The sequence below is a fragment of the Phyllopteryx taeniolatus genome, chromosome 8 (genome assembly GCF_024500385.1).
Source record: "Phyllopteryx taeniolatus isolate TA_2022b chromosome 8, UOR_Ptae_1.2, whole genome shotgun sequence".
NCBI classification, from domain to species: domain Eukaryota; kingdom Metazoa; phylum Chordata; class Actinopteri; order Syngnathiformes; family Syngnathidae; genus Phyllopteryx; species Phyllopteryx taeniolatus.
The window spans coordinates 24,569,713-24,596,966 of NC_084509.1; the positions used below are offsets into that span (position 1 = coordinate 24,569,713).

General features: G+C 40.8%; 1 protein-coding gene across 1 annotated transcript in view; it reads right to left on the reverse strand.

The window, feature by feature from the left end:
* Positions 1–439: 439 nt before the first annotated feature.
* phf12b (PHD finger protein 12b) overlaps positions 440–27,254 on the reverse strand; it is a 41,262-nt gene continuing 14,447 nt past the window's right edge. Inside the window, exons 9-15 of the mRNA XM_061781565.1 lie at positions 25,938–26,628; positions 9,519–9,617; positions 9,288–9,431; positions 9,108–9,203; positions 2,356–2,438; positions 2,134–2,272; positions 440–1,949 (exon numbers count right to left, since the gene is read on the reverse strand). Of these exons, the coding sequence (XP_061637549.1) occupies positions 1,510–1,949; positions 2,134–2,272; positions 2,356–2,438; positions 9,108–9,203; positions 9,288–9,431; positions 9,519–9,617; positions 25,938–26,628 (1,692 nt within the window). The 3' untranslated portion in view covers positions 440–1,509. The remainder of the gene's footprint in view (positions 1,950–2,133; positions 2,273–2,355; positions 2,439–9,107; positions 9,204–9,287; positions 9,432–9,518; positions 9,618–25,937; positions 26,629–27,254) is intronic.

Sequence of the window (27,254 nt, forward strand, 5' to 3'; positions counted from 1 at the left end):
TGCTCCATTCTCTGCACCAGGGTGTAGAGCTGGTTGAGTCACCCATGGCCAACAGATCCTAGGTGAGGGATCAGACAAAAGCACGGCTCCAAAACCCCCTATGATGAATAAAACCAATGGTTATAGGGTTCCCTTGCCCAGACACGGGTCACCGGGACCCCCCCACCCCCTCTGGAGCCAGACCTGGAGGTGGGGGTCGAGGGCAAGCGCTTGGTGGCCTTAACTATTATTTTATATTACGTTAAAGTAGTCGGGGCATGATGGTGAAATGTCTGGGAATCAGTGTTCTACATTGATTGAAGCAGATTTTATTCATTGCCGATCAGCGATCACTAACATTTTCATCTGCAAACATTGCGATGAGGCCCCAGTTCCGATCCTCAGTAGGGAAGGGTCTTGACACCCCCCCTGCCCCTGAGAAAAAAAAATGCAGGGCCACTACAGATTCAGTGAGCTTGTACTTAGAAAATCTTTATGTATTTACAGTTATGAGATGAGAGGCTACAGAAAAAGAGTGCTTATATACAGAGCAGCACAAGTTGTTAAAATGAGTGCTTAAAACGATATATTTACAGATGGATTATAGCAGAGTACAGACTACGAACAAGGCTTATCACAAAATCTCTGGTAGTCTACACAGTATCACAAATTCCATGGGCTGTACAGTTAAAAGCCAAAAATGGGGAATCTACATGAAATGCAATGCTTCTCCAATTGAGAGCCATTGAATCATACATATTTACAGAAGATGGATGTACATATAATGTATGAGCATGTACACTACCATTCAAAACGTCTGGGGTCACCAAGACAATGCCATGTTTCCCGTGAAAATATACTGCTGTATATATAAACTACAAGAGTTTGGGGGTCACAGAGAAATGTCCTTTTCAAAAGGGGAAACAGGTTTGACCACATCAACAATGTCTAGAATGTTTATCAGATTGATTCAATGTTATCTTCATTTAAAAAGTGTTTCTCTTGAGGACATTTCTAAGTGAGCCGCCCCAAACATTTGAATGGTAATGCAACACAGTGTTTTTTTGTTTTGTTTTGTTAAAAAATAAGGACATTTCTAGATGATTGCAAACTTTTGAACAGTAGTGTACCATGTCATACAGAGCTACCTGTGGCGCAAAGGCAGCCGAAGAAATAAGAATGCACGTTAAGACAAAACAACAAAATGAGACATTTGTGCTAAACAGACAGACTGACAAAGTTAGGATACATCATACATAATATACTGGCAAAATAATTGAACATAGACTAATACTCTTTGCTCAAAGTCAGTCTAACATGAACAGAAGGTTGATGTCAGTCTTTCAAAAATAGAAGAGATTGTCAATTATACTCCCAAGTTCATGCAAATATATCATTAACAATGACCTAAAAAAGAAACAAAACAATTCCTGTCCACCAGCCAACTGTGCAGGCTTTACAATAACTGTATAGCAAAGAAGGTGCAAACCAAAACAAAAAAAGAGGTGGGTGGGATTTCCTGCTTTGAGTTTATGGGATAGAGTTGGAGTGCAGAGTGAGCACTTGGTCGGAAAGTACTGTCTCCATCTCGTCCTGGCTGGAGGGGCTGCATGCTGCGGCAGTGTTGCGGGGAGGTGCAAGCATTGTGGCGTGTGTGAGGCTCGAAGCACTGCTGCCAGTGCAACTGGCAGCAGCCGTGGCGCTGTCTTCCTCTTTCGGCTGCTTACTGGCAAACTCTGCGATGCTGAACACAAACTGCAGGCAACCTAGTTTTATGTAGCTACCGTGGTGGAGCATGGCCGTGCCCTCCCAGCCTGCTCCACTACCTCCAATCAGGCTTGAGCTGCTTGCCTTACAGCTGCACAACTGCTCCAAGCCACCCTGAGGGTGGCTGCTCATCACTCCGCCAGCTGGGAGCAATCCCACCACAGACGTGGGACCCTCTTTGTCCACCCACTTCTTGCTTCGACCTAGAGGGGGGGAAAAACAAGAACAAAAAAGACATGTCTTATTACTGCAAAACTGTATGTAAGTGTTCATCATGCATTTGACCTTTAACCCAACTAAGAAACAGCCAGGTCCACCAAATATTGGGACATGGACACAATTCAGCATTTGAAAAGAACGCACAGGATGTGAATTAGAAGAACTTACGAATGATGCCTTGGACCTTCGCTACTAGGCCACTGGGTGGCGATGGCGAGACTTTCTCAGAGAAGTCACAGGAGTAAAGCACGTTGTTCACTGTGGTGCCATGCTCACTGTAGTTTAGCAACTCATAATGCTTGGTGTTCTACAAACACACCAGTCAAAATCACATCCATTAATTAATTAATGCATTAACATGAATCATGAAATCACTTGCCAGTCCCTTACCTCGTCATAGAATATACAGGCGTGTTTGCCTGATACGAAGTTGCAATGACCATAGTTTGGAAGGCACACATCCATGTCAGCACCTTGACAAAAAAAAAAAAATAAAAAAAAATATATATATATATAATTCATTCAAAATAAGCGAGGGTATGGACTTTTCCCATGAATATTAAAGAATATTTGGGGCATTTTCATATAACTTGATCAATAATGGTAATGACATGGCCCACTGAATTTGGTTTTGAAAATCAATAAAATTTACTGATATGAGTATTTCAATTATTGGCAGTTATTATACATCAAAAGGTCAAAATTGGGAAGACCTCCGGTCTGGCGAGCATGGAGTAGGCTGCTTATCCCTCGAGCTCCCACTACTGAACTTTACGACCCAGCTTTAAACTGTTTTTTCGTATACCTGACCGAATGTTTTGAGTTTGTCACTTGGTCGTGCCTTGTTTCATGATGCCACCTAAACTTCCCAAAGTGAGTGGGGAAAAAAAACAGTCGGAGGTTACCACCGGCAGTATTAGTAAAGCTGATTTGCCTGCCTCGTTAGCCGCGCTTCAAACTTCCCTGCTCACGGAGATAAAGTCTCTTGACGAAGTGAATGGGAAGTTGGATGGGCTTCAGAAAAGGGTCAATACCCATGATGAGCGCTTGAACTCCCTGGCAGATAACGGTGAATCGCTACAACAGCGCTTGGCTACAGTGGACGATTGCTATGAAAGACCGCTGGCCGATAACACCAAGCTAGCGGCAAAGCTAACGGACCTGGAGGGGAGAAACAGGAGGAACAATGTCTGTCTTATTGGTCTACGAGAGGGGGATCCACAGTCCCGCAAGTTCTTCTCACAACTGTTTCAGGATGTTTTTGGACAGGACGCCTTCTCATCACCTCCGGAATTGGATCGTGCACACCGCAGCCTAGCTCTGAAGCCGGGTACTGGTGATAAGCCTCGGCCTGTCATCTGTTTCCATCGGCAACAAAACAAAGAGCTGGTGATCAGTCAGGCGCGGAAGAGACGCGACTTGTCCTACCAAAACAATGCATTTAGGATCTACGAGGACTACAGTCCTGACCTGGTGAGTCAAAGGAAGACATATTCTGCGGTGATGTCAGCCTTGTACAAGATGGGACTTAAACCTTCCCTGTTATTTCCTGCCCGGGTCCGTATTGTCAACAGTGATGGCATGTACAAGGCGTTTAGCTCTGTGAAGGAAGCCGAGAAGATTCTAAAGGACTCAAGGGACGTTTGAGCGACAGGTACTGACTTCTGGAAGCTGTGTAACAACTATTGTAAATAATGTTCACTGTTTCCACATAGTAGTTTACACGAGGCATTGTACTTATTTCTAACGTTTAATACTTATAGTTGTGGCGATAGCGTATGTTCCATTGTGTGTTAGGTTTATGTCATTCTTGGCGGCTGTAGCTCAGTTGGTAGTTGGTTTTCTATCGTACTTGGGGTAAAAATGACCTTAAATCCACTGTTGTTACTTTTTGGGGGTTATGGCTGAGGGGTTAGGGCTACCTGCCGGGGGTCGAAGAGTTATCGCCTCCTCAACCTTGCTAGGATGTCGCCTAATTCTTTCGAAATGGAAAGATGCAGCTCCTCCTAAAGTATCACATTGGATTGGATTTCATCGTAAATTGGAGAAAATTAGATGTGTGATGGGGGGGTTCTGAACGGGAGTTTCATTGTGTGTGGGGGCCTTTTTTGACATTCTTTAATCAACCATCAACAAAGGTGCAAGAATGAATGTTTGTGCAATATTCTGGCAGACTTACACAGTATTAGTCTATGTGTGTATGCTTGTATTGTGCGTATTTTTTTTTTTATGTGACGGGAGAAAAGGGAGATGAGCTTTGTGTGGGGTGTTTTTTTTCCCTTTTTTCCATTTCTTCTGTAAGTTTTTTGTGACTGTTAAAATGTCAAATATATTGAACACGAAAGGTCAAAATTGTTTCTAAGAAAATAATTATAGTAAAGTACCGTAATTTCTCATGTATAATGCGCACCCCCAAAGTTGACCTCCAAATTGACCTCAAATCCTATGTATAATGCATTTTTACAATGCATGATTTTGCTTCTACTCATATGATCAAAACATGAAATATGATCTGTATTTTGTTAGTTTTTTCCAAATAATTATTCTGAAGGTCAGCAATTTATTTGAACACGTAATACTTTGTATTTATTTATTTGTTCTTATTTTGAAATTCACAGCCCTACTTTTATTTAGCAAATTAGAAAACACACAGTTGTGCTCATATGTTTGATTACCAAGGCAGAATTTGTAAGATGGGTACAATTCTTTAAAGAAAACATGAAGGACCAGGCGAAACATTTAATTTTCTTTTAATGGGATTCAAATTAAATGGTCAAGCATTTCAGAAAAGCATTATTCAACAAAACAATCATAAAGAAATGAATGATGGTTGTTGTTCAGTCATCACTCATATTTAAAAAAATATATATTTCACAAATTCTGCCAGGGTATGTAAACTTATGAGCACAACTGTACATCTATGCAGTCATACGTTCCCCTGTCGTATTGTAATGAAAGTGTAGGCTACACCTTTTTTATAACCACTAGGTGGCAGTGCCATATTAGAATGAAAGTGTACACCTCTCTCATAACCTCTCGGTGGCGGTGGGATTTTGGAATGAAAGTGTACAGCTTTTTCATAACCACTAGATGGCGGCACACATTTATAAAATGTGATATTTTTTTTTCAATTTGCCCCTATATCTCTGTATAATGCGCACTATTGACATTTTTTGTTGGGGGGGGGGGGAGAGGAAATGCGCATTATACACGAGAAATTACGGTAATATATACAACTTTGTCTCCGGCCCAGGTTTCTGCATTAGATAAGCCAAAAGAGCAACAGGAGATAATGGAAGCAATTAGATAATTGTAACCGCGCAAATCTCCTGGTTTGGACGGCCTGCCAAGTGACTTCTATGCTGCATTTTGTAAAGAACTTGCACAAATTTTTACAACAGTATGTACAGAATCTTTTACCCAAAATGTCTTTACTGTTAGTTGTCTGAAATGTTTTGCAACAATTCTTCTGAAGATGCCAATAAAATTTTTGGACGTAGGATTTTTCTCCTATTGCTCATTATGCCTTTTTCCATGGAAACTAACACAAATGCATCTTAGTGTCTTAAGAGTAGGGCTGGGCGATTTGGCCAAAAAAACATTACGGTTATTTTCTTCATATCGTCCTATCTCAATTATTATCACGATTTTTTTATAATTGAAAAAATAAATCTTTTAAACAGATGGTTTTAAAGGATCTCCACTGAAAACTAAAAAAGCTAGAGAGTAATTCAACATTTTATTAACAAGACTCAGTAAATATTTAAAACAGTAACCCCAGCATGATATTGGCATACTAAGCAAATAAGGCGAAAAATTTTCACTCAACAGCGCAACAAATGAAGAAAAATATAACAACTGTGCACTAGTTTGAAGTCCTGAGTATTTTTGGAAGAATAAGATACAAAATAAACAACTTCCATCTCTGGGATCCTGAAGACGCCTTGGATTGTAAACATTATCGCTCTCCAGTTATGAAGGTTTTGTTATTGTTGATTCTATTATTGTTACATTCAAATGTGCATCATCTTTAATAATAATAAAGATTAACTAGTTTTGCCATTTTACCCTACCTGAATAATGATGACACGATTGACTGTTGCGTTGGTCTGGTGGCCTCACCGCTCGCGGTTAATAGCATCGCTCAACGTTGCTTTGGAGAAGCCACCACACAACCGCCGATGGAAACTCACGGACTTGCCGGCCTCTTGCATTGCCGGTCTAGAGCATGGGCGAAGAGTGGCCGCCGAGGACACGGCGTGCTCTGTGTGACGACGGCTGAGTTGGACCGAGAGTTTCGATTTTGACAGCAAAGGAGGCGTATTTTCCGTTTACTCCCACAACTGGCAACCAGAAGTGGAGCAGAAAAAGGACAACTCTGATTGGCTGTTGTCACACACATTCCCGCCATGTTAGATCGAGTAAAAACGTAAACAGTTGATAATAGAGATTGACGGACAATTTATCAGGATATTTGATCTCGATCATTTAATCGCCCAGCCCTACTTGAGGTTTTTTTTTTTTTTTTTTTTGATTCTTTTACAAATGGTCCTTCTTCCTCACTCAAGCTGTCTATACTGTTAATGCCACTGTAGAGAGCGTCGTTATGTTGTTGCTATACACCAGAGTGATCCGTGAGCTGAAGTGCCAGGATGAGGCAGCCATTTTGCATTCACACAATAGCAGACAGCAAAATTGTGTTATTTCTGTGATATAAATGAAAATGTATAAATTTGTGTAAGTGTCGGAACTACTGCATGTCTTTACTGTTATTACGATTGTATAAATAAAAGAGTGTAATGAGATTATTGAGTAGTTTGGATCATTTGTGCCACAAGTGTCAAACTCAAAACCCGGGGGTCAGATCCGGCCTGCATCATCATTTTATGTTGCCCGTGAAAGCTAATCATGTGCATCGACTTCACTATACTGGCTCAAATACCTAAGTTGCAAATTGTCTTCACTTTAAAAAAATGTTTTGATATTGCAAGCACTTTTTGTTACGAATCCCACTTTAAAATAAATTGAAAAATAGTTGAAAAGTTTGTCCTGCTTTCTTATTTCCAAACTAGTTACCCATCAATTTGTGTACATGTAATAATATGAGGCGATCATATATTCATATGGGTTCACAGCCATAACGGCCCTCTGAGAGAAACCATAACCACCATATGTACCACAACAAAAATGAGTTTGATGTCCCTGATTTATGCACTTGTATAAACACGTCAGGCAACATGTAAATTGTGGAACTCGCACTATTTTTATGAAGCTGTTTGTTTTTACCGTTGTTCACTTTTTTACTTTACTGTTATAAATGGAAATGTATTTCGACAGGCTACCACCATTTGCTCTGTCAATAAGGATTGCCTTTACTATGAATGCCTAAAATATTAAATCAATAACCTTTTGAAAATAGGACTTGAAACGTGGCTATTTCAGCATGGGAGACATTTATCCATTTAAAACCAAGGTGGCATAAAAAGTAGAATTTACATCGACCTGATCAGTATCGGCCGATAATTAGCATTTTATGCCGATCGGCTTTGTCAAAATGCGCCGATCTGATCGCTCCGCAAAAGACATTTACTCCGCGTCGTGGTCATGTACAGTATATTTGAATCCAAAAGCTGGTTTGTTTTTAGCCTTGTTGCATGTCATTTGACGTAGTGCTGTAAATATTTGACAGCCAACAAAGTTATGGAAAAAAACCCAGTGGTGGTATGGGACAGACAACACGTCTGAGACAGACAACACGTAATGCCTGGGTAAGACGATAAGACAAATTTGGTCTTTCACGATTGAACTATGTCAGACTACTGCAATAAAATCTTGTATTCCGATACCACTGCATCCTGTCTTTTTTTTATCACTGGGCTTTATCTTGTCAACAAAAAACACAACCGGTTACACTCGTTGCCACGGCTACAACAACAACAATGGCTTGCGTGTATATTGTGTTGGTCAAAAAAGAACAAAATGGGGGAAAACGCGTAGTGGTGGTGGTCACCCATACTCAGGAGAAGATGTTCATTCCAGGATTGCTTGATGAGCTATGTTTATGTACTTTTAATACGATATGGCTCGCAAGCAGGCAACAAAAGGTATGTAGGCCAGCAAGCTAGTGCTAGTTCTGTCGAATCATGCTAAAAAGTTTGGGTGTGTGTGAAGTAATTTAATTACAGTAAGTTTGCTCCCATTATTTCCGTCATGTTGTAATGTTGGTTTCACCTGACTGATTAGAATACATTTATTCCTCTCCCCATTCTTGAAGGCATGCACGCTTATCTTCTTATGGACATAACTGTTTCCAACTCCTTGCTACTTCCTTCTGATAGAAAATACTGAACTCTACACCTCGCTATTATTATTTTTTTAAACAATAGACTGTTCACTGACACATTGCCATTGTTTTGCACAATGGTGCTGAGTTCATTAGTGTAACATTCTCACTTTGCCAATTACACTTTCCGTACTTTGTACATTTATTGAGGTATTGTAAATGTATATTTTGCCCTGAAGTTTTTTTTTTTTTTTTTTGCTTGCTCTGATACAAGAATGACACTAACTAGCAGCAACAAATTCCTTGTTTTTGCACATACTGCGCCAAGAAAGATTATTTTGTCCTACTTATTCCGTGTCACTGCAGTTTATACATAAAAGTGTCATGGTAAAAAAGAGAATGCAGGCTGTTACATATATTAGTTTTCTGTCCGATTACTTACAGAGCTATAACTATCCCACCTACATACCAAGGCAATAAAGATTGTTTAGTTGAACAGAAAGCTATTGTCTCGTTGTATGAAAGGCATCAGGTGGATACGCATGATAAATGTACCTTCTGTCATCTAGAGGAAGAGCATTTAATTGTTCTGCCTGTCACGGTATAAAAATGTGCCACGACACAGTAGTTGGGAGTCACCGACACATATATTTTAGTTTGCACCAAAAATGGTAGTATTTCTTACTAATAAGCTGTTTTTTCTTTGTTTTTAAATGCTTTTAATCATGTAAAGCATATTGAGTTACCTTGTGTATGAAATGCGCTATATAAATAAATTTGCATTGCTTTGCTAATACTACTAAAAAACTTGGTGTACAAAACAAAGTGGAGACATTGTGACTAAATCATTGTGTCTTACCAGATCCTATGTATAATGTCCTATAGCACATGCTAACAGCCTTTCCTTTTCCTGCCAGTGGGTAGAAGACTGCTCGGGCCTGCAACTTCTTCTGATCTGCAAAAAAATGAATTCAAGATTAAAACTTTGGAACAACAGACTTGCGTGAAATCAGACTGAATTGCAATGTTGATGTCTTACAGTCGGGTAGAGACTTAGGGCGTTTGGGAGCGTCGCTGGCATCTGTAGGAAGAGGGCTGGGGGCTTTACAAGGGAATAGCTGCTGGATCCTCTGCCATGCCAGTAACTTTACCATCTCTGTATCAAGCTTTCCCAGCTCGATCCCTAACAAGATATGCATACAAGAACACAAATTTGACATTTCAGCAGATAAGGCTTGTAGAAACCCCCAACTAAAATGAATCCACCTACCCCCATTATCATCAATGCAATCTTTCATGCAGAGATTAGTGATGGAGGAGAGCGAACTGGATAGCAATGCGTCCGTCAGTCCCAAACCAGCCTTCACATCTGCAAAGACCATTAGGATAGAAATAGTCAGACGTGACACTATACCCATGTAATGAACTCGTTTTAGAAGTTGTGATTTTGAAAATGTTCATCACTTCCCAGCTTTAAACTTCAGGCCAGATACAGTGCAAACACTCAAAATCTTACCAGGAATATTTGTCTTATTCCTAGTCAAAACTAATCGGATTGGACTTAAAATAAGACTCATCACCTAAAAGATTTACTTGTTTTAAAATAATTTTCACTTGTTTTCATGTTATTTTTACTTGTAATAAGTAGTCAAAAATACCAGTGGAGTAATTTTTTTTTCTTACTCCACTGGCAATTTTCTAAAAACAAATCACTTTTGATGTGATGAGTCTTATTTAAGTGTAATCAGATTGTTTTGACTAGAAATAAGACAAATATACTTTGTAACATTTTGAGTTTTTAGTGTAGCCAAGCTCTCTCCCTCAAGACAGCTGAAATGACTTACTACCAGTATCCAGTGTTCATAACTGCACAGTACTCTTAAGGTCGATTTAATAACATTTTAACCTGAATTTACACATCTGTGAACCTATCAAAGAGTTGATATAGTGTATTGTCTCTATGTACTGTATACAGATTTTAAAAGGAAACTCCCTAGTTTTCATGTTGAGCAGTCCATCTACCATTCTGATTCCACACTTAGAAATTTCATAGGGTTTTTACAGTAACTTACTGAAATTACAGTAAACGATGACAATAACTTACTGCCAACAGTGTCAAAGCAATGTTTCTATTCATTGTGGTGCTGATGAGTTACACAAGGTAACAGCAGAAGTAGGCCATGTAACATTTACCTTAGCAAGCAGCAGAACTGACAAGGACGTCACTCTACTGCACACAACCCACAGTCAGGGTTTAATGAAAAAAAAAAAAAAGTGCAACATACATGTAACGCGAGAGTTAAATAAACATGCATTCAACGATCTATGGGCGACATAAAGACACGTGATCAATGTTATGTTAATCCTTAGTGTTCATGATAATTAAGGATTAAGTCTTTACTACAGCCTCTAAGATGTCCCGATAGCATTCCTGTAGCTTAGAAAGCATTTCTGTAGGTGACAATATGTGACAGACGCAGACTTTGGCTGGCTGTGTCATAACGTCCGGATGACGAAGGCATCGTTCTCCAGGCCAAAAGCATCACTTCGCTTTATGTCCCAAATTTGCGGCCCATCTTCAAATTTTGAGTGTACATCCATATATATGCCCACTTACACCTCTGAAAATAACAGAATAACCGGCCCGTTATTTACGATTTTATGGAGCAAAATGTTTTCCTCTCCATACAGTGCCCTGAAAAAGTATCCCCCCCCCCCCCTTCTCAAATTCTTATATTTTTGCAGTTTCCCCATTTTAACGTTTAAGATCATCAAACATATGTAAATAGACATATAATAGGCTTTACACGATCAGTATTTGTGGGGCCGATCACCGAGTTGAAAAAAAACGATAACCAATCACCGATCCGATCACAAGATGGAGGAATGTGTCTATTTAAATGACCTGTTCATTTACTTTATATAAGTGTGTACTTAATTGCTCAAAAATTATATTTACAATAAATAATGTATCTTTGTTCATCTATTTATGCCAGTGAGGCATAGCGAGAGACAGAACAAATGATAAATGGTCTTCTATTAGATGGCAGGAAGTACATACGGTAATTAATGTATCCACTTTTTGTGACATTTTTGTTTGTTGGTGTTCCGTGAGATTTTTCAATTCTAAAATATGTTCCTTGGCTCCATAAAGGTTGGAAATCACTGCTCTAGCCAGATCGTGTATTCTAATCAGTCAGGTCAAACCAACATTACATGACAGAAATAATGGGTGCTAACTTACGGTAATTAAATTACTTCACCCACACCAAAAATTTAGAGCATGATTCGACAGAACGGCGCCATGTTTACGTCCAACCGTTCATGGTACCGCTACCTTGCTAGGCTACATAATGTTTTGTTGCCTGCTTGCGAGCCATATCGTATTCAAAGTACGGGAACATACCTCAAGCAAGCCTTAAACGAACGTCCTCTCCTGCCCTGAGCACCGGTGACCACCAACACACGTTTTTCCCCATTTTGTCCTTATAATACAAAGTCGGCGCGTTCCACTCTTGTTGTCTTCGCCACGGTAACGTGTGCAATCGGTCGCAATTGAGTTGGCAAGATAAAGCCCAATGATCGTAAAAAACGGGATGCGGTGGTATCGGAATACAAGATTTTATTGCTGTAGTCTGACATAGTGGAATCGTGAAACAGCAAATTTGTCTTGTAGTCTGATCCGGGCATTATGTGTTGTCTGTTCCACACCGCCTACATGTGTGTTTTTTTTTTTTTTTTTAAATACCTTTATTGGCCGTCAGATATTTCCAATAATATGTCAAAAGACGCGCGACAAAGCTAAAAATAAACTAGCTTTTGGCTTCAAATATACTGTGCACGATGGCGACGCAGAGTAAATGTCTTTTGCAGAGCCAATCAATGACGTCATTGATTGGATCGGCGAATTATGACAAAGCCGATCAGCATAAAATGCTAAATATCGGCCGATACCGATCGGCCCGATAAAAACGGTATAAAGTCTAATATATAACCCAAGTGAACTTAAAATACTGTTTTTAAATGGTGATTTAATTTACTAAGGAAGGGGGAGAAAACTACAGTTACCTGTTCCCGTGTGAAAGTAATTACCCCCCTCTTGTTAAATCATGAATTAAGAGTGGCTAATGACAATTTTGGGCTAATTTTCACCGATCACACCCAAGCCTGATTACCTCCAGACCTGTTCAATCAAGAAATCACTTAAAAAGAATCTGTCCCGATAAAATCAAGTCAGACAATAGATCTAAAAAAGCTGCAACAAAATTACACGATCCAAAGAAATTCCAGAACAGTTGAGAAACAAAGTAATTGACATCTATCAGTCTGGATATGGTTACAAAAGCCATTTCTAAAGCTTTAGGATTCCAGCGAACCATAGGGAAAGCCATTATCCTCACATGGACAAAACACGGAACAGTGGTGAAAAGATCCCAGGAGTGGTCGGCCTACAAAGATTACCTCAAGAAAACAGCAATGACTCACGCAGGAGGCCACAACGGAACTCATGACAACTAAAGAACTGCAGGCCCCCCTTGCCTCAGTTAAGGTAAATGTTCATGACACAACAATAAGGAAGAGACAGAGAAAATGGTATCCATGACAGAGTTCCAAGGCGAAAAACGCTGCTGACCAAAAAATAACAAAGGTTCATCTTACTTTTGCAAAAAAACAACTGAATGAATCCCAAGACTTTTGGAAGAATATTATATGGAATGAGGAGAGAAAGTTGAGCTTTTTGGAAGGTGTCTCTCTTTTTACAGAAACAACAACAGAAAACAGCATTACAGAAAACGAACATCCCACCAACAGTCATATGTGGTGCTAGCGTGATGATGTTGGGCTGCTTTGCTCTTTCGGGACCTTGACAACTTGCTGTGATTGATGGAAGCATGAATTCTGCTCTAACAGACCGGGCTGCTTTGCTCTTTCGGGACCTTGACAACTTGCTGTGATTGATGGAAGCATGAATTCTGCTCTAACAGAAAAATGGAGAAGGTTCAGCCATCAGTTTGTGACCTCAGGCTGAAGCACACTTGGGTTCTGCAGCAAGATAACGATCCAAAACGCACAAGCAAGTCAACTTTTAAATGGCTTAAGAAATCATAATGAAGGTTTTGGATTGGCCTAGTCAGTCCAGAATTTAATCTGATTTAAATGCAGTAGTCTGACTTTAAAAAGACTGTTCATGCTCGAAAACCCTCCATTTTTGCTGAATTCAAACAATTCTGCAAGGAAGAGTGGGCCAAAATAAAGCCCCCTCCAAAAGTATAGGTACGGCAAGGTCAACTCCTTTGTTTTTTTTCCCCGTTTATACCGAAGACATTTGGGTTTCAGATCAAAAGATGAATATGAGACAAAAGCTCAGAATTCCAGGTTTTATTTCATTTACATCAAGGTATGTTAAACAACTCAGTAAAGCACCTTTTGTTTGAACCTGCCCACTTTTCATGTGAGCAAAAATATTGGAACATGTGACTGATGGATGTTCCGAGTTGCTCAGGTGTTGCCTTTTAGATTGATTGCTTTTTTTTGGCTCTAGGTTTAAACTGTGAAAACTGCATTTGCTCTTATGCAAACATGAAGACCAGAGAGCTGTCTATGGGAGAAAAGCAAACCATATTGAAGCTGAGAGAAGAGGGCAAATAGATCACAGCTATTGCACAAATATTGGGCATAGCCAATACAACAATCTGGAATATCCTGAAAAAGAAAAACTACTGGTGTACTGAGCAACAGACATGGAACAGTTCGGCCAAGGGTATCAACAGCAATTGACAGAAACCTAAGAGCTGTGAAGAAACACCCAGAGACATCACTGCCAACATCCACATGGCAGGGATGAAGGTATCACAATCCACTGTTCAAAGAAGACTTTGAGAGAAGAAATATACAGGCCATACCGCAAGATGCAAATCACTCATCAGCAAAAAGAATGGGATGGCCAGACTAGATTTTGCAAAGCAGTACAGCGATGAGCCACAATAGTTTTGGAACAAAGTTTTATGGACTGATGAGACCAATATTAACCTTGACCAAAGTGATGGAAAGGCCAAAGTATGGAGAAAGAAAGGATCTGCTTATGATCCAAAACACACAAGCTCATCTGTGAAGCATGGTGAAGGTAGCTTACATGTCTGCTTCTGAAAGGGGCTCACTAGTCTTTACTGATGATGTAACTCGTGATGGTAGCAGCAGAATGACTTTTGAAGTCCAATAAACCATTTTGTCTGGCGATTTACAGAAAAATGCATCCAAACTAATTGGGAGAAACTTTATCATGCAGCAAGACAATGACCCAAAAGACACTGCCAACACAACGAAGGACTTCATCAGGGGGTAAAAGTGGAAGGACTTAGACTGGGCAAGTCAATCACCGGACCTTAACCCAACAGAGAATGCAGTTTACCTCCCGAAGAGGAGAATGAAGGGGAAACCCCCCAGAAACAAACAAGAACTGAAAGAGTCAGCAGTAAAGGCCTGGAAAAACATTTCAAATGAAAAATGCAACAGTCTGGTGAAGTCAATGGGTCGCAGGCATGATGCAGTTATTGCAAGTAAGGGTTATGTCTCCAAATATTAATTGTTATTCACTTTAAGTTAATTTAATAAGGTATGTTCCGATACATTTGCTCACTTGAAAAGTGGGTGGCTTCAAACAAAATATGCTCTGTCCTGAGTTGTTTAACACATCTATATGTAAATACTATGACATAAAAGGTGGAATTCTGAACTTTTGTCTCATATTCATCTATTGATCTGAAACCCAAACATCTTCGGTAAACAACAAAAACAAAGGAATTGACCTTGCCGTGATAAAACTTTTGGAGGGGACTTTTGTCATTTATAGAAAATGCTTGATTTCGCTTGATTTTCACATTTCCCTTGGCTTGAGTCCTTGTCGGGCCGCGGAGAGATGGGGGTCCGCCCCCCATTGGGCCCCGCCTTCCTCTCCCCTCTGTTGGCGCCCTCGTCCATCCTTGCTCATGACAGGCGCTTAACATGTGCTCGCTTTGGGCGGGCTATGACCTTTTTTGGGTGGCAGCTGGCTCCTGCGTTGGTGGCTGTGCCCCCCTCGTTGGGCCCCCTGCTCGACGGGCTCGCTGCCTTGACCCCCCCCTCACCGGGTGTCTCAACATACACACAAATAATAACACGATTTGATTGTTGTAATGTTACTTGTGTTCAAATATCGAGACTGTCTCACTATTGTTCTGCTGTGGTTCTCACCCCTCGTCCCTTGTCCACTCTGTCCTTCTGTCTGTCCCCTAAAACCCTTTTCTGTCCAGCTGCATTTTCAATAAAACATCAGAATAATAAAAAAATTAGCAGAGGGAGGATTTCAAACTCCCCTGTTGCACAGCAAAACTGTTCCAGCACAAAAGCATACAGATCCACCATTTTGCAAGGCCATGCAGCTGAACAGGACAGGTTAAAAAAATAAAAAATAAAAATAATTTAAAAAAAAGAAATCACTTGCTTTCAGTTGTTGCTGCTGTGGATGGCCCAAGCAGTTATTAGGTTTAGGGGGCCATTACTTTTTCACACAGGGCCAGGTAACTGAATAGATTTCTTTTCCTTAATAAATGAAAATCATCATTTAAGAACAGCATTTTAAGTTCACTTGGGTTATATTTGTCTGACATTTACATTTGCTTGATGAGCTTAAAAGTGGAGAAACTATGCAACAATGTAAGAATTTGAGAAGGCGGCCAATACTTTTTCACGGCACTGTAGAAGATCATTTGTATGAGGCTTGCAAGGATGTGCCACTCGCTCGCCATGTTTGTAGCATTATAATGATGACACCCCTAATAAATGAGCGATTTAGCAGCACATTAAATTAGCGATTGTCGATTGAACATAATTTTGGGGTGCTAGCTGTGTTTCATAGCTGTTGTTCATGTGATATATTCTGCCTGGGTAATCTAACATATGATCACAATTGTGTGTTTTCTAATTTACTAAATAAAAGTAGGGCTGTGAATTTCAAAATAAGAGCAAGTAAATAAAAAAAAAGGAATTCAGTGTTCAAATAAAGTGCTTATGAGTAGAAGCAAAATCATGCATTATAAAAATGCATTATACATAGGCAGAAGGGTCTTCCAGAATTTTGAGGTCAACTTTAGGGGTGCGTATTATAGGTGTGCATTATACACGAGAAATTATGGTAGTTAAAACGGCAGCAATTTCTAATGTTATACCTTTAAAAAAAGTCAAATACTGTGAACTTACAAATTCATTGCAACATGCTGCCATTTTTTTTGTCTTGAGTTTGTTGTCCCATTTCTGTCGGCCAATTATACATTACTCGTGCACTCACTGTAGTAGTCTCACCACGCTGCACTATTTGCACATCTGTTGTTGACCAATACTGGTCACTCATGTGCCTGAGTAGCATCTGCACCATTTGCAAAATCAACTGAGTAGTAAGTCTTGCGTGGCAGAGAAGTGTGTTAGAATAATACAGGACATGTACGAGGGCAGCAGAACAGCGGTGAGGTGTGCTGTAGGTGTGACAGACGAATTTAAGGTGGAGGTGGGACTGCATCAGGGATCAGCCCTGAGCCCCTTCCTTTTTGCATTGGTGATGGATAGGCTGACAGATGAGGTTAGACTGGAATCCCCGTGGACCATGATGTTTGTAGATGACATTGTGATCTGCAGTGAAAGCAGGGAGCAGCTGGAGGAACAGTTAGAAAGATGGAGGCATGCACTGGAAAGCAGAGGAATGAAGATTAGCCAAAGTAAGACCGAATATATGTGCATGAATGAGAGGGGTGGTGGGGGAACAGTGAGGCTACAGGGAGAAGAGATACCAAGGGTGGAGGACTTTAAATACTTGGGGTCAACCGTCCAGAGCAAAGGTGTGTGTGGTCAGGAAGTGAAGAAACGGGTCCAAGCAGGTTGGAACGGGTGGAGGAAGGTATCAGGTGTGTTATGTGACAGAAGAGAGAAGGGCAAAGTTCATAAAACAGTGGTGAGGCCAGCCATGAGGTACAGATTAGAGACAGTGGCACTGTAGAGACAACAGGAAGCAGAACTGGAGGTGGCGGAAATGAAGATGTTGAGGTTCGCTATCGGAGTGACCAGGTTGGATAAAATTAGAAATGAGCTCATCACAGGGACAGCCAAGGTTCGATGTTTTGGAGGCAAAGTTAGAGAGAGCAGACTTCGATGGTTTGGACACGTCCAGAGGAGAAATAGTGAGTATATTGGTAGAAGGATGATGAGGATGGAGCTGCCAGGCAAGAGAGCGAGAGGAAGACCAAAGAGAAGGTTGATGGATGTCGTGAGGGAAGACATGAGGGCAATTGGTGTTCGCGAGGAGGATGCAGGAGATAGGCTTACATGGAAAAGGATGAAGAAGTCACTTTAAACTGCATAAATTTCTTGAAGTCTCGGCGCCCTTTGCACCGGACTATTGCTCTATTAGTCATTCAAGCTGCTCTCACTTCTAGAAAACTCTGCATCTTTTTGCACATTACCAGATTACTAGCAACCTTTTATCGCCCAGTGACTGTTTTTCTCAGTGTCTTTATGTCTCAAAAGTATTCTCTCTCAATTGAGTTTCTGTTGTCGTACTAGAGCGGGTCCAACGACCGGAGACAAATTCCTTGTGTGTTTTTGACATACTTGGCGAAATAAAGATGATTCTGATAAATTAGTGAAAAGACAATTTCTCAATGGAATGTTTTGTTATTGTGAGCATAACATGATTATTGCTGTAGCAATAATAGTGTTTTGGAGATACTGTATACAAATGTAAACATTGGATGGGTGGGGATAGAAGTGCACGGTAATATATGACAGAAAGAAAACCTGTGGGGAAACCAGCCGAAAGCCGATTGACGACTCAGCGAGCAAGAAAAAGAGAGGTTTTTCGGTATTCCTGCGTTCACCTCTTCGCCCCATCTGTACCGACAACCTTCCCGCAATACCGTGAGCTTTCCCACAATACCGAAACAATTATCATACTGTGAAATTAACACCGTGATAAAACCGAACTGTGAGATATAGCAAACATTTGAGAGAATATTTACCAAAAAAAAGCATAAATTTGAACATTATGTCCTTGTAGAGTTTTCAATTGAATATAGTTTGAAGGGATTTGCTAATTATTTTAATCTATTTTTAATTTACGTTTCACACAACAGCCCAACTTAATTGGAATTGGGTTTGTATTTACCAATTGTGAGTCACTGATGGTGAAGTGTTACATTCGCCTGACCTTGCTGCGGGGCAGCGTGGGTTCACTTCCCACTCAGTGATGGTGTGAATGTGAGTGCCAGTGGTTGTCTGTGTCTCTATGATCCCTGCGACTGACTGGCAACCAGTTCAGACTGTCCCCCTTTTGTCCGAAGTCAGCTGGGATTGGCTCCAGCACCCCATGACCCTGAACAGGATAAGCGGTATTGAGAATGGATGGGTGGATTTACCAATTGCCCCGAAATAGATGATAATTGGAAATTATAACTGCCAGTATAATTTTCTTCAGCAAATAAGACTTCAAGAGAACTTGTTAGTACAACCCCAATTCCAATGAAGTTGGGACGTTGTGCTAAACAAATAAAAACAGAAAACATGTATTTGCAAATCATGTTCAACCTATATTTAATTGAATACACTACAAAGACAAGATATTTAATGTTCAAACTGATAAACATTGTTTTTAGCAAATAATCATTAACTTCGAATTTTATGGCTGCAACATGTTCCAAAAAAGTTGGGACAGGGTCATGGTTCTTCCCGGCTTCCATCTTCACCGAAATGGAATCATCGGGGAAAACAAAAGACGGCGGGATATGCTTCTATATAAACGAAAAATGGTGTACGGACGTCACAGAGCACAGCACACACTGCAGCCCGCATTTGGAGTCGCTGTTTTTGAACTGTAAGCCATTCTACTCGCCGTGTGAGTTCGCATCATTCATTCTCGCTGGCGCCTACATTCCGCCTCAAGCTAACACGAAGGCCGCACTGCTAATGCTCGCCAAACAAGTCAACGAAATTGAAAAAAAAAAAAAAAACACCCAGACTCGCCACTCATTATTCTCGGGGACTTTAACAAAGCTAAACTCAACCATGAACTCCCTAAATACAAGCAGCACATCGACTGTCCTACCACGGAAAATAAAATTTTGGACCACTGCTATACTACGCTAAAACATGCATACCGTGCTATACCTCGTGCAGCTCTGGGCTCGTCTGATCACTGCTTAATTCACTTAATACCGACGTACAGGCAAGAAATTAAATGTACGAACCCTACAGTGAAAACAGTGAAAAAGTGGACCAATGACGCAAAGCTGGAACTTCAAAGCTGTTTAGACTGCAACAGACTGGAGTGTCTTTGAAAATGCCGCTGGCAGCCTGGATGAATATACGGACACTGTCACATCCTATATCAGTTTCTCTGAAGAGGTTTGTCATTTCACACTTTCAACAACAACAAGCCGTGGTTCACTGCCAAACTTAAGCAGCTCTCCTGCAATTTCGGGTCTAAATGACTACAGGCCTGTCTCCTTGACATCTGTGGTCATGAAGTCCTTTGAACGTCTCGTGCTGGACCACCTCAAGAGCGTCACAGGCCCCCTGCTGGACCCCCTGCAGTTTGCCTACCGAGCGAACAGGTCTGCGGATGGTGCAGTCAACATGGGACTGCACTTCATCCTAGAACACCTCGACAGTGCAGGGACCTACGCGAGGATCCTGTTCGTGGACTTCAGCTCAGCGTTCAACACCATCATCCCTGAACTCCTTTCCTCAAAGCTTCTCCAGCTCAGCGTCTCACCTGCCATCTGCCAGTGGATTTACAGCTTCCTAACGGGCAGGACACAGCAGGTGAGGCTGGGGGAGGCCACCTCATCCACACGCAGCATCAGCACTGGGGCGCCCCAAGGTTGTGTCTTCTTTCCGCTGCTCTTCTCTCTCTACACGAACGACTGCACCTCAACGCACCCGGGTGTCAAACTCCTGAAATTTGCAGATGACACCACTGCCATCGTCCTCATCAAGGACTGTGACGAGTCTGCATATCGACAGGAAGTGGAGCGGCTGGAGCTGTGGTGCGGCCGACACAACCTGGAGCTGAACACGCTCAAGACTGTAGAGATGATCGTGGACTTCAGGAGGCATCCTTTGCCACAGCTGCCCCTCAGGGTGTCCAGCTGCCTTGTGTCAACCGTCGAGACCTTAAAGTTCCTAGGAATTGCAGTCTCTCAGGGCCTGAAGTGGGCGAACAACATCAACTCCGTCTTCAAAAAGGCCCAGCAGAGGATGTACTTCCTGCTGCTTCTGAGAAAGCACGGCCTGCCACAGGAGCTGCTGAGGCAGTTCTACACAGCGGTCATCGAATCAGTTCTTCCATCACAGTCTGGTTTGGTGCTGCTACAAAAAAGGACAAACTCCGACTGCAACGGACAATCAAAACTGCTGAAAGGATTGTCGGTACCCCCCTACCCACCCTTGAGGACTTGCACGCTGCCAGAACTAAGACAAGAGCGTGCAAAATCCTCTCGGACCCTCCACACCCCGGTCACCAGCTCTTCCGGCTCCTTCCCTCAGATAGGCGCTACCGATCAATGCAAACTAGAACTAGCAGACATTCCAACAGCTTCTTCAACGGCTTTTGAACTTTGCGTCCATAACAGTCCGAATGGTTCTTTTCCTCTCTGGCCCAGAGGACACGACGTCCACAATTTCCAAAAACAATTTGAAATGTGGCCACAGAACACTTTTCCACTTTGCATCAGTCCATCTTAGATGAGCTCGGGCCCAGAGAAGCCGGGAGCGTTTCTGGGTGTTGTTGATAAATGGCTTTTGCTTTGCAGAGTAGTTTCAAGTTGCACTTACGGATGTCGCGCCGAACTGTATTTGCTGACATTGGTTTTCTGAAGTGTTCCTGAGCCCATGTGGTGATATCCTTTACACATTGATGTTGGTTTTTGATGCAGTGCCGGCTGAGGGATCAAAGGTCACGGGCATTCAATGTTGGTTTTCGGCCTTGCCGCTTACATGCAGTGATTTCTCCAAATTCTCTAAACTTTTTCATATTATGGACCAGAGATGATGAAATCCCTAAATTCCTTGAATTGTATGTTGAGGAACATTGTCCTTAAACTTTTCGACTATATTCTCACGCACTTGTTCAGAAAGAGGTGAACCTCGCCCCATCTTTGCTTGTGAATGACTGAGTAATTCAGGGAAGCTCTTTTTATACTCAATCATGGCACCCACCTGTTCCCAATTAGCCTGTTCACCTGTGGGATGTTCCAAACAGGTGTTTGATGAGCATTCCTCAACTTTCTCAGTCTTTTTTGCCATCTGTCCCAGCTCTTTTGGAACGTGTTGCAGCCATAAAATTCCAAGTTAATGATTATTTGCTAAAAACAATCAAGTTTATCAGTTTGAACATAAAATATCTTGTCTTTGTAGTGTATTCAATTAAATATAGGTTTAACATTATTTGAAAATCTTTGTATTCTGTTTTTATTTATGTTTAACACAACGTCCCAACTTCATTGGAATTGGGGTTGTATGTTTGGCTGTTTACATTTTTTAGACAAATATTTTTTCACTTTGTCATTATAGGATATTTTATGTAGATTTTAATCTTTTTAAGAAAACGATACTCAATTTAGGTTTAGAATAAGTCTATAACACCGCAAAATGTGGAAAATCTGAAAGGGTGTGAATACTTTCTGGGGGCGCTTTGTTTTTTCATTTCTTCGTGTTTAAGATCATCAAACAAATGTAAATAGACAAATATAACGCAAGTGAACTTAAAATGCTGTTTTTAAATGGTGATTTAAATGGTGACTAAAAACTATTCAAAGTTACCTGGCCTTCTGTTAAAAAGTATTGGCCCCCTAAATCTAATAACTGGTTGGGCAATCCTCAGCAACAACTAAAATCAAGCGTTTTCTACTATAACTGGCAATGAGTCTTTTAAATCTCTGTGGAGATATTGTGACCCACTCTTCCTTGCAGAATTGTTTGAATTCAGCAACAATGGAGGGTTTTCGAGCATGAACGGCTTTTTTTAAGGTCATGCCACTGCATTTCATTCGGATTCAAGTCCAGACTTTGACTAGGTCATGTCAAAGCCTTCATTTTGTTTTTTAAGCCATTCAGACGTTGACTTGCTGGTGTGTTTTGGATCGTTATCCTCCTGCAGAGCCCAAGTGTGCTGCAGCTTGAGGTCACAAACTGATGGCTGAAGATTCTCCTTCAGAATTTTATGTTAAAGAGCGGAATTCACGGTTCCATCACAGCAAGTTGTCCAGGTCCTGAAGGAGAAAGCAGCCCAAGACCATCACACTACCACCACATTTGACTGTTGGTATGCTGTGCTACATTTATGCCAGATGTAACAAGACGCACACCTTGCAAAAAGCTCAACTTTCATCTTGCCAGTCCATATAATATTCTCCCAAAAGTCTTGGGAATGATTGTTTTTTTTTTTTTTTTGCAAAAGTAAGACGAGTCTTTATGTTCTTTATGTACAGCACAGGTTTTCACCTTAGGCCTCTGCTATGGATGCCATTTTTGCCCAGTCTCTTCCTTATTATTGTCATGAACACTGACCTTAACTGAGGCAAGGAAAGTTTTCGTGAGTTTCTTTGTGGCTTCCTGGATGAATCATTGCGGTTTTCTCGGGGGGAATCTTTGTAGGCCAGCAACTTCTGGGAAGGTTAATCACTGTTCCATGTTTTCTCTACGTGAGGATAATGGCTCTCCCTATGGTTAAAATGAATCCTAAAGCTTTAGAAATGGCTTTTGTAACCCTTTCCAGACTGATAGATGTCAATTACGTTATTTCTCAACTATTCTGGAATTTCTTTGCATTGTGTCCTTTTGTTGCAGCCTTTTTAGATCTTTTGTCCGACTTGATATTGTTGGGACACATTAGGTTTAAGTGATTTCTTGATTGAACAGTTCTGGGGGTAATCAGGCTTGGGTGTGTGTGACGAATAAAAATTAACCAAAAGTTGTGATTAGCCACAATTCATGATTTAACGGGGGGTAATTATTTTTTTCCACACAGGGCCAGGTGGCTTTGAATAGTTTTTTTCCTTATTAAATTAAATCATTTAAAAACAGCATTTTAAGTTCACTCGGGTTATATTTGTCTGATATTTACATTTGTTTGATGATAATAAAGCGGAGAAACTATGCAAAAATATAAGAATTTGAGAAGGGGGCAAATTTTCACGGCACTGTAACTCATGTACTCAACGAGCAAAATTGAAATACCTTCAAAATATCTGTGGAAATAATGACTTCTTTTTTTCTGAACCAACAACTAATTTTGTACAGCGCACGGCTTGTTAAAGGTAGCCGTGTGGTGCCTGTTGTATTTTTCAGAGAGAAAAAAAAAAAAGAAACCAAAAACAATTACAGCGTTTTTTTTTTTTTTTTTAAATAAAAACATTCTGCTGTATGCACTATAGGGAAATTTCATGCACAGTTAAGGTAATGATTTGAATCTATGTAAATGCATTGTTTAAAATACAGTTCATACACAAATGTTAAAATATAACATTTTGCAATTGGCATGAAGTTTTGGCAGGTGATTGGAAGCCATTCCAGAGAGGTTTCATCATGTACGACCAGTGTTAATCACGTATGCATTTTGTTTTCAATTCATTATTGTTTAGCCATGATTTCAAACCAATTCTCCTGCCCTATATAGACAAAATTCTTGTTCCCAGAAAAATATTTTAATATATTTTAAAATAGTATACAATATATATATATTAATAATATATTAATATATCAAGTCACTGTCAAACTGTACTTCATGAAAGTACAGTACGCCAATTAAGACAACTATTCATCAACATGCATTGTCATACTGTATCTCTTTTTTTATTTTTATTTTATTTATTTATTTATTTATTTTTAAACCTGTCCTGTCAGCTGCATGGCCTTGCAGAATGGTGGATCTGTATGCCTTTGTGCTGGAACAGTTTTGCTGTGCAACATGGGGAGTTTGAAATACTCCCTCTGCTTATTTAAAAAAAAAAAAAAAAAAAAAAAAAAAAAAAAAAAAAAAAGTATATATATTATTCTGATGTTTATCGAAAATGCAGCCGGACAGAAAAGGGTTTTAGGGGACAGACAGAGGGGCAGAGTGGACAAGAGGACTAGGGGTGAAACCCACAGCAGAACAATAGTGAGACAGTCTAGATATTTGAACACAAGTAAGATTACAACAGTTATTTGTAGATTGGGGGGGGGGGGGGGGGGGGGGGGAGACACCCGGTGAGGACATGCATTAACTAACCAAAAGAACCAGATAAGAGAGGACAGAAAAGGGACTGGACAGGATGTGGGAAAACGAGCAAGGCAGTGCTACTGTCGAGTGGTGTGGTGGGATTCTTTTTTAGTGCCTAAACACCTGTGAGAACCTGTGAGTTGATATGTTAGTATAACCTGTGTTGTTATTAGTGATCCCAGCACAAGTAATTAAAGTCGATAGTGTTCCTATCGAACTTATTAGTGAATGAACACCATACAACATGCATGTTACTCAACTGGTGTACGGAGTTGCCGAGCTTCTTCCCTCTTGCAATCAAGTTCTTAAACAGCTAACCTACAATTGCATTGCAACATGCCAATTTTTTTGTCTTGAGTTTGTTGTCACATTTCTGTCGGGCCAATTATATATTACTCGTGCACTCACTGCAGTAGTCTCGCCACGCTGCACTATTTGCATATCTGTTGTTGACCAATACTGGCCACTCATGCCAAAGTAGCATCTGCCCCATTTGCACACTGACTGAGGAGTATCTGCAACATTTCCACAATCAACATTGTCCCAGATTATCACACTACTACTCACTTTAAACTGCATACATTTCCTTGAAGTCTCGGCGCCCTTTGCACAATTGTCATTGCACCAGGCTATTGCTATATTAGTCATTCAAACTGCTCTACGTGCTAGAGAACTCTGCATCTTTTTGCACAATTGTCAAAAACAAAAAAACAACAACTAAATTTGTACCGGCATTACCAGATAACTAGCAACCCTTTATTGCTCAGTGCCTGTTTTTGTCAATGTCTTTATGTCTCAAAAGTGTTCTCTGTCTGTTGTCGTACTAGAGCGGCTACCGGAGACAAATTCCTTGTGGGTTTTTGGATATACTTGGCAAATAATGATGATTCTGATTCTGATTGTTACCAGGTCCCTGACTGGCAACCATTATCCCTGTACAGTTATTGTGTGTGGTGGGGTGTAGTGCATTAAATTGGGAGAAACTGGTGGGAGTGGGGTAAGACTGTCATAGGGCAATAATGACCCGCCACAGTCACCCCCACCTAGACCAACCAGCTCCCCAAAGGATATGCAAATGTATGTAGTGCATTAAAAATCTGCGGGAGAGAAGCATGGCGGGCCAGAGAGCAGGCCAGAGTGCCGGGACACCTGGCCAAGTGTCCCAGCCTGAACCTTCCCTTCCCCCACAGATGGGTGTATGATGCATTAAAACTGGAGGACCGGCAGAACAGTGAAAGTCTTGTGCCTCCCCCCAAAAAATAAAATAATAAATAATAAAAATACAATAATAATAATAAAAAAAAGGTGCAACCGAATCATGTCATGTGCTACCAGTGCAAAGGTGAGTGTACAGCCCTGTTACAATGTGGCCTGTGGCAAAAAGGAGTTTGACAAGCCCGTGTGTACCTGGAGTTGGCGATGACGATTCAATGTTGCTTGGCTGTTGCTCTTGGCTGGTGATGGAGTCAGACGGTTTTATGTTGTTGCTCAGACACTCAATCTGGAGCTCTGCCTGGCTCCTATGGTACTGCTGGTTGTTTTGAGAGCATGTAGTTGTGGATACAGAATTATGTTTTGGAGTGCAAGCTTCTGTGGTGCTCTCAGGCTCCTTTTTGAGTGTTTCGGTTCCTATGTGGTTCACCAGGACAGCAGCAGCAGCTGAGTCAGGTGTGTCTGTGCAGGGCTTTAATCTGTGCTGTGGGACTGCTTGTACGCAATACTGGGATTCACTGTTACAGTCCAATGGTCCATTTGCTTTGGAATGGTGACACTCGTCTGGTAGAATTCCATTATGTTTCCTACAGTTCTGGCAGGGTTGCATGCTGCATTTAGAACCAACTTGCTGCGTTAGGGTGCCCTGTGTTGAAGAGCACCCCTGGGGGTCATCAGATGTACTGCAGAGTTTAGAGTAGGGGCCAGGAGAAGAAGTCCTTTGGAAAGAGGGTTTCATTTTCACATCCTCTGATGATGTACAAGATTTACACTTGTCTTTATTGTCAGAGTCCACCTGTGCTGATGGCGGCGTGGATGAAGTATTTTGCTTGGTGGACAAGTGACGCATGATGCTGCACTGGAGGGCGATGACATCCTGAAGCCACTGTTTGAGACAACAGGACAAAATTTAAGAGTAAATTATATGTATCGTGACCACCTCATGATTTCAATCAATTACAATTCAGAAGGCTATAATTTGATTTCATTACTTTGAAATTACAAAACATGGTTCTCACCATTGCAAAAACCCAACAGTGTTACAATTGTGTGCATTCATATAGGCAAACCTCAAAAGTCTCAGTAAATAAGCATTTAATATTTAAATCAGGCTGTGAGAGACTAATTATACACAGATCAATGTACACATCACTTGCATCAATAACAACATGCCACGTCACTCTCATGCGTCCGCATTTAAGTTGCAGAATACCAGAGCACTTGCTCTGTGATGTGGTGCCACTGTCACATCAGATGGTCACCTTCCTAAGAACCACAGCCACACAGCCCAAACACTATAATCAGGGGTACTCAAATACAAATCTTTAAAGGGGCACAAAGAATTTTTCAATGAATCAAAGGTCCATTTATTGGGTTTGGTCAGGCCACAAGCGATAATACAGTAATATTCGAAGCAAAATGTCCTTTTTTGTTTTGCATTTCAAACAAAATACAAACTAAAAATGTAACTTCTGTTCTGACAATTAAAATAGTTGAACAAAAAGTGGTGGT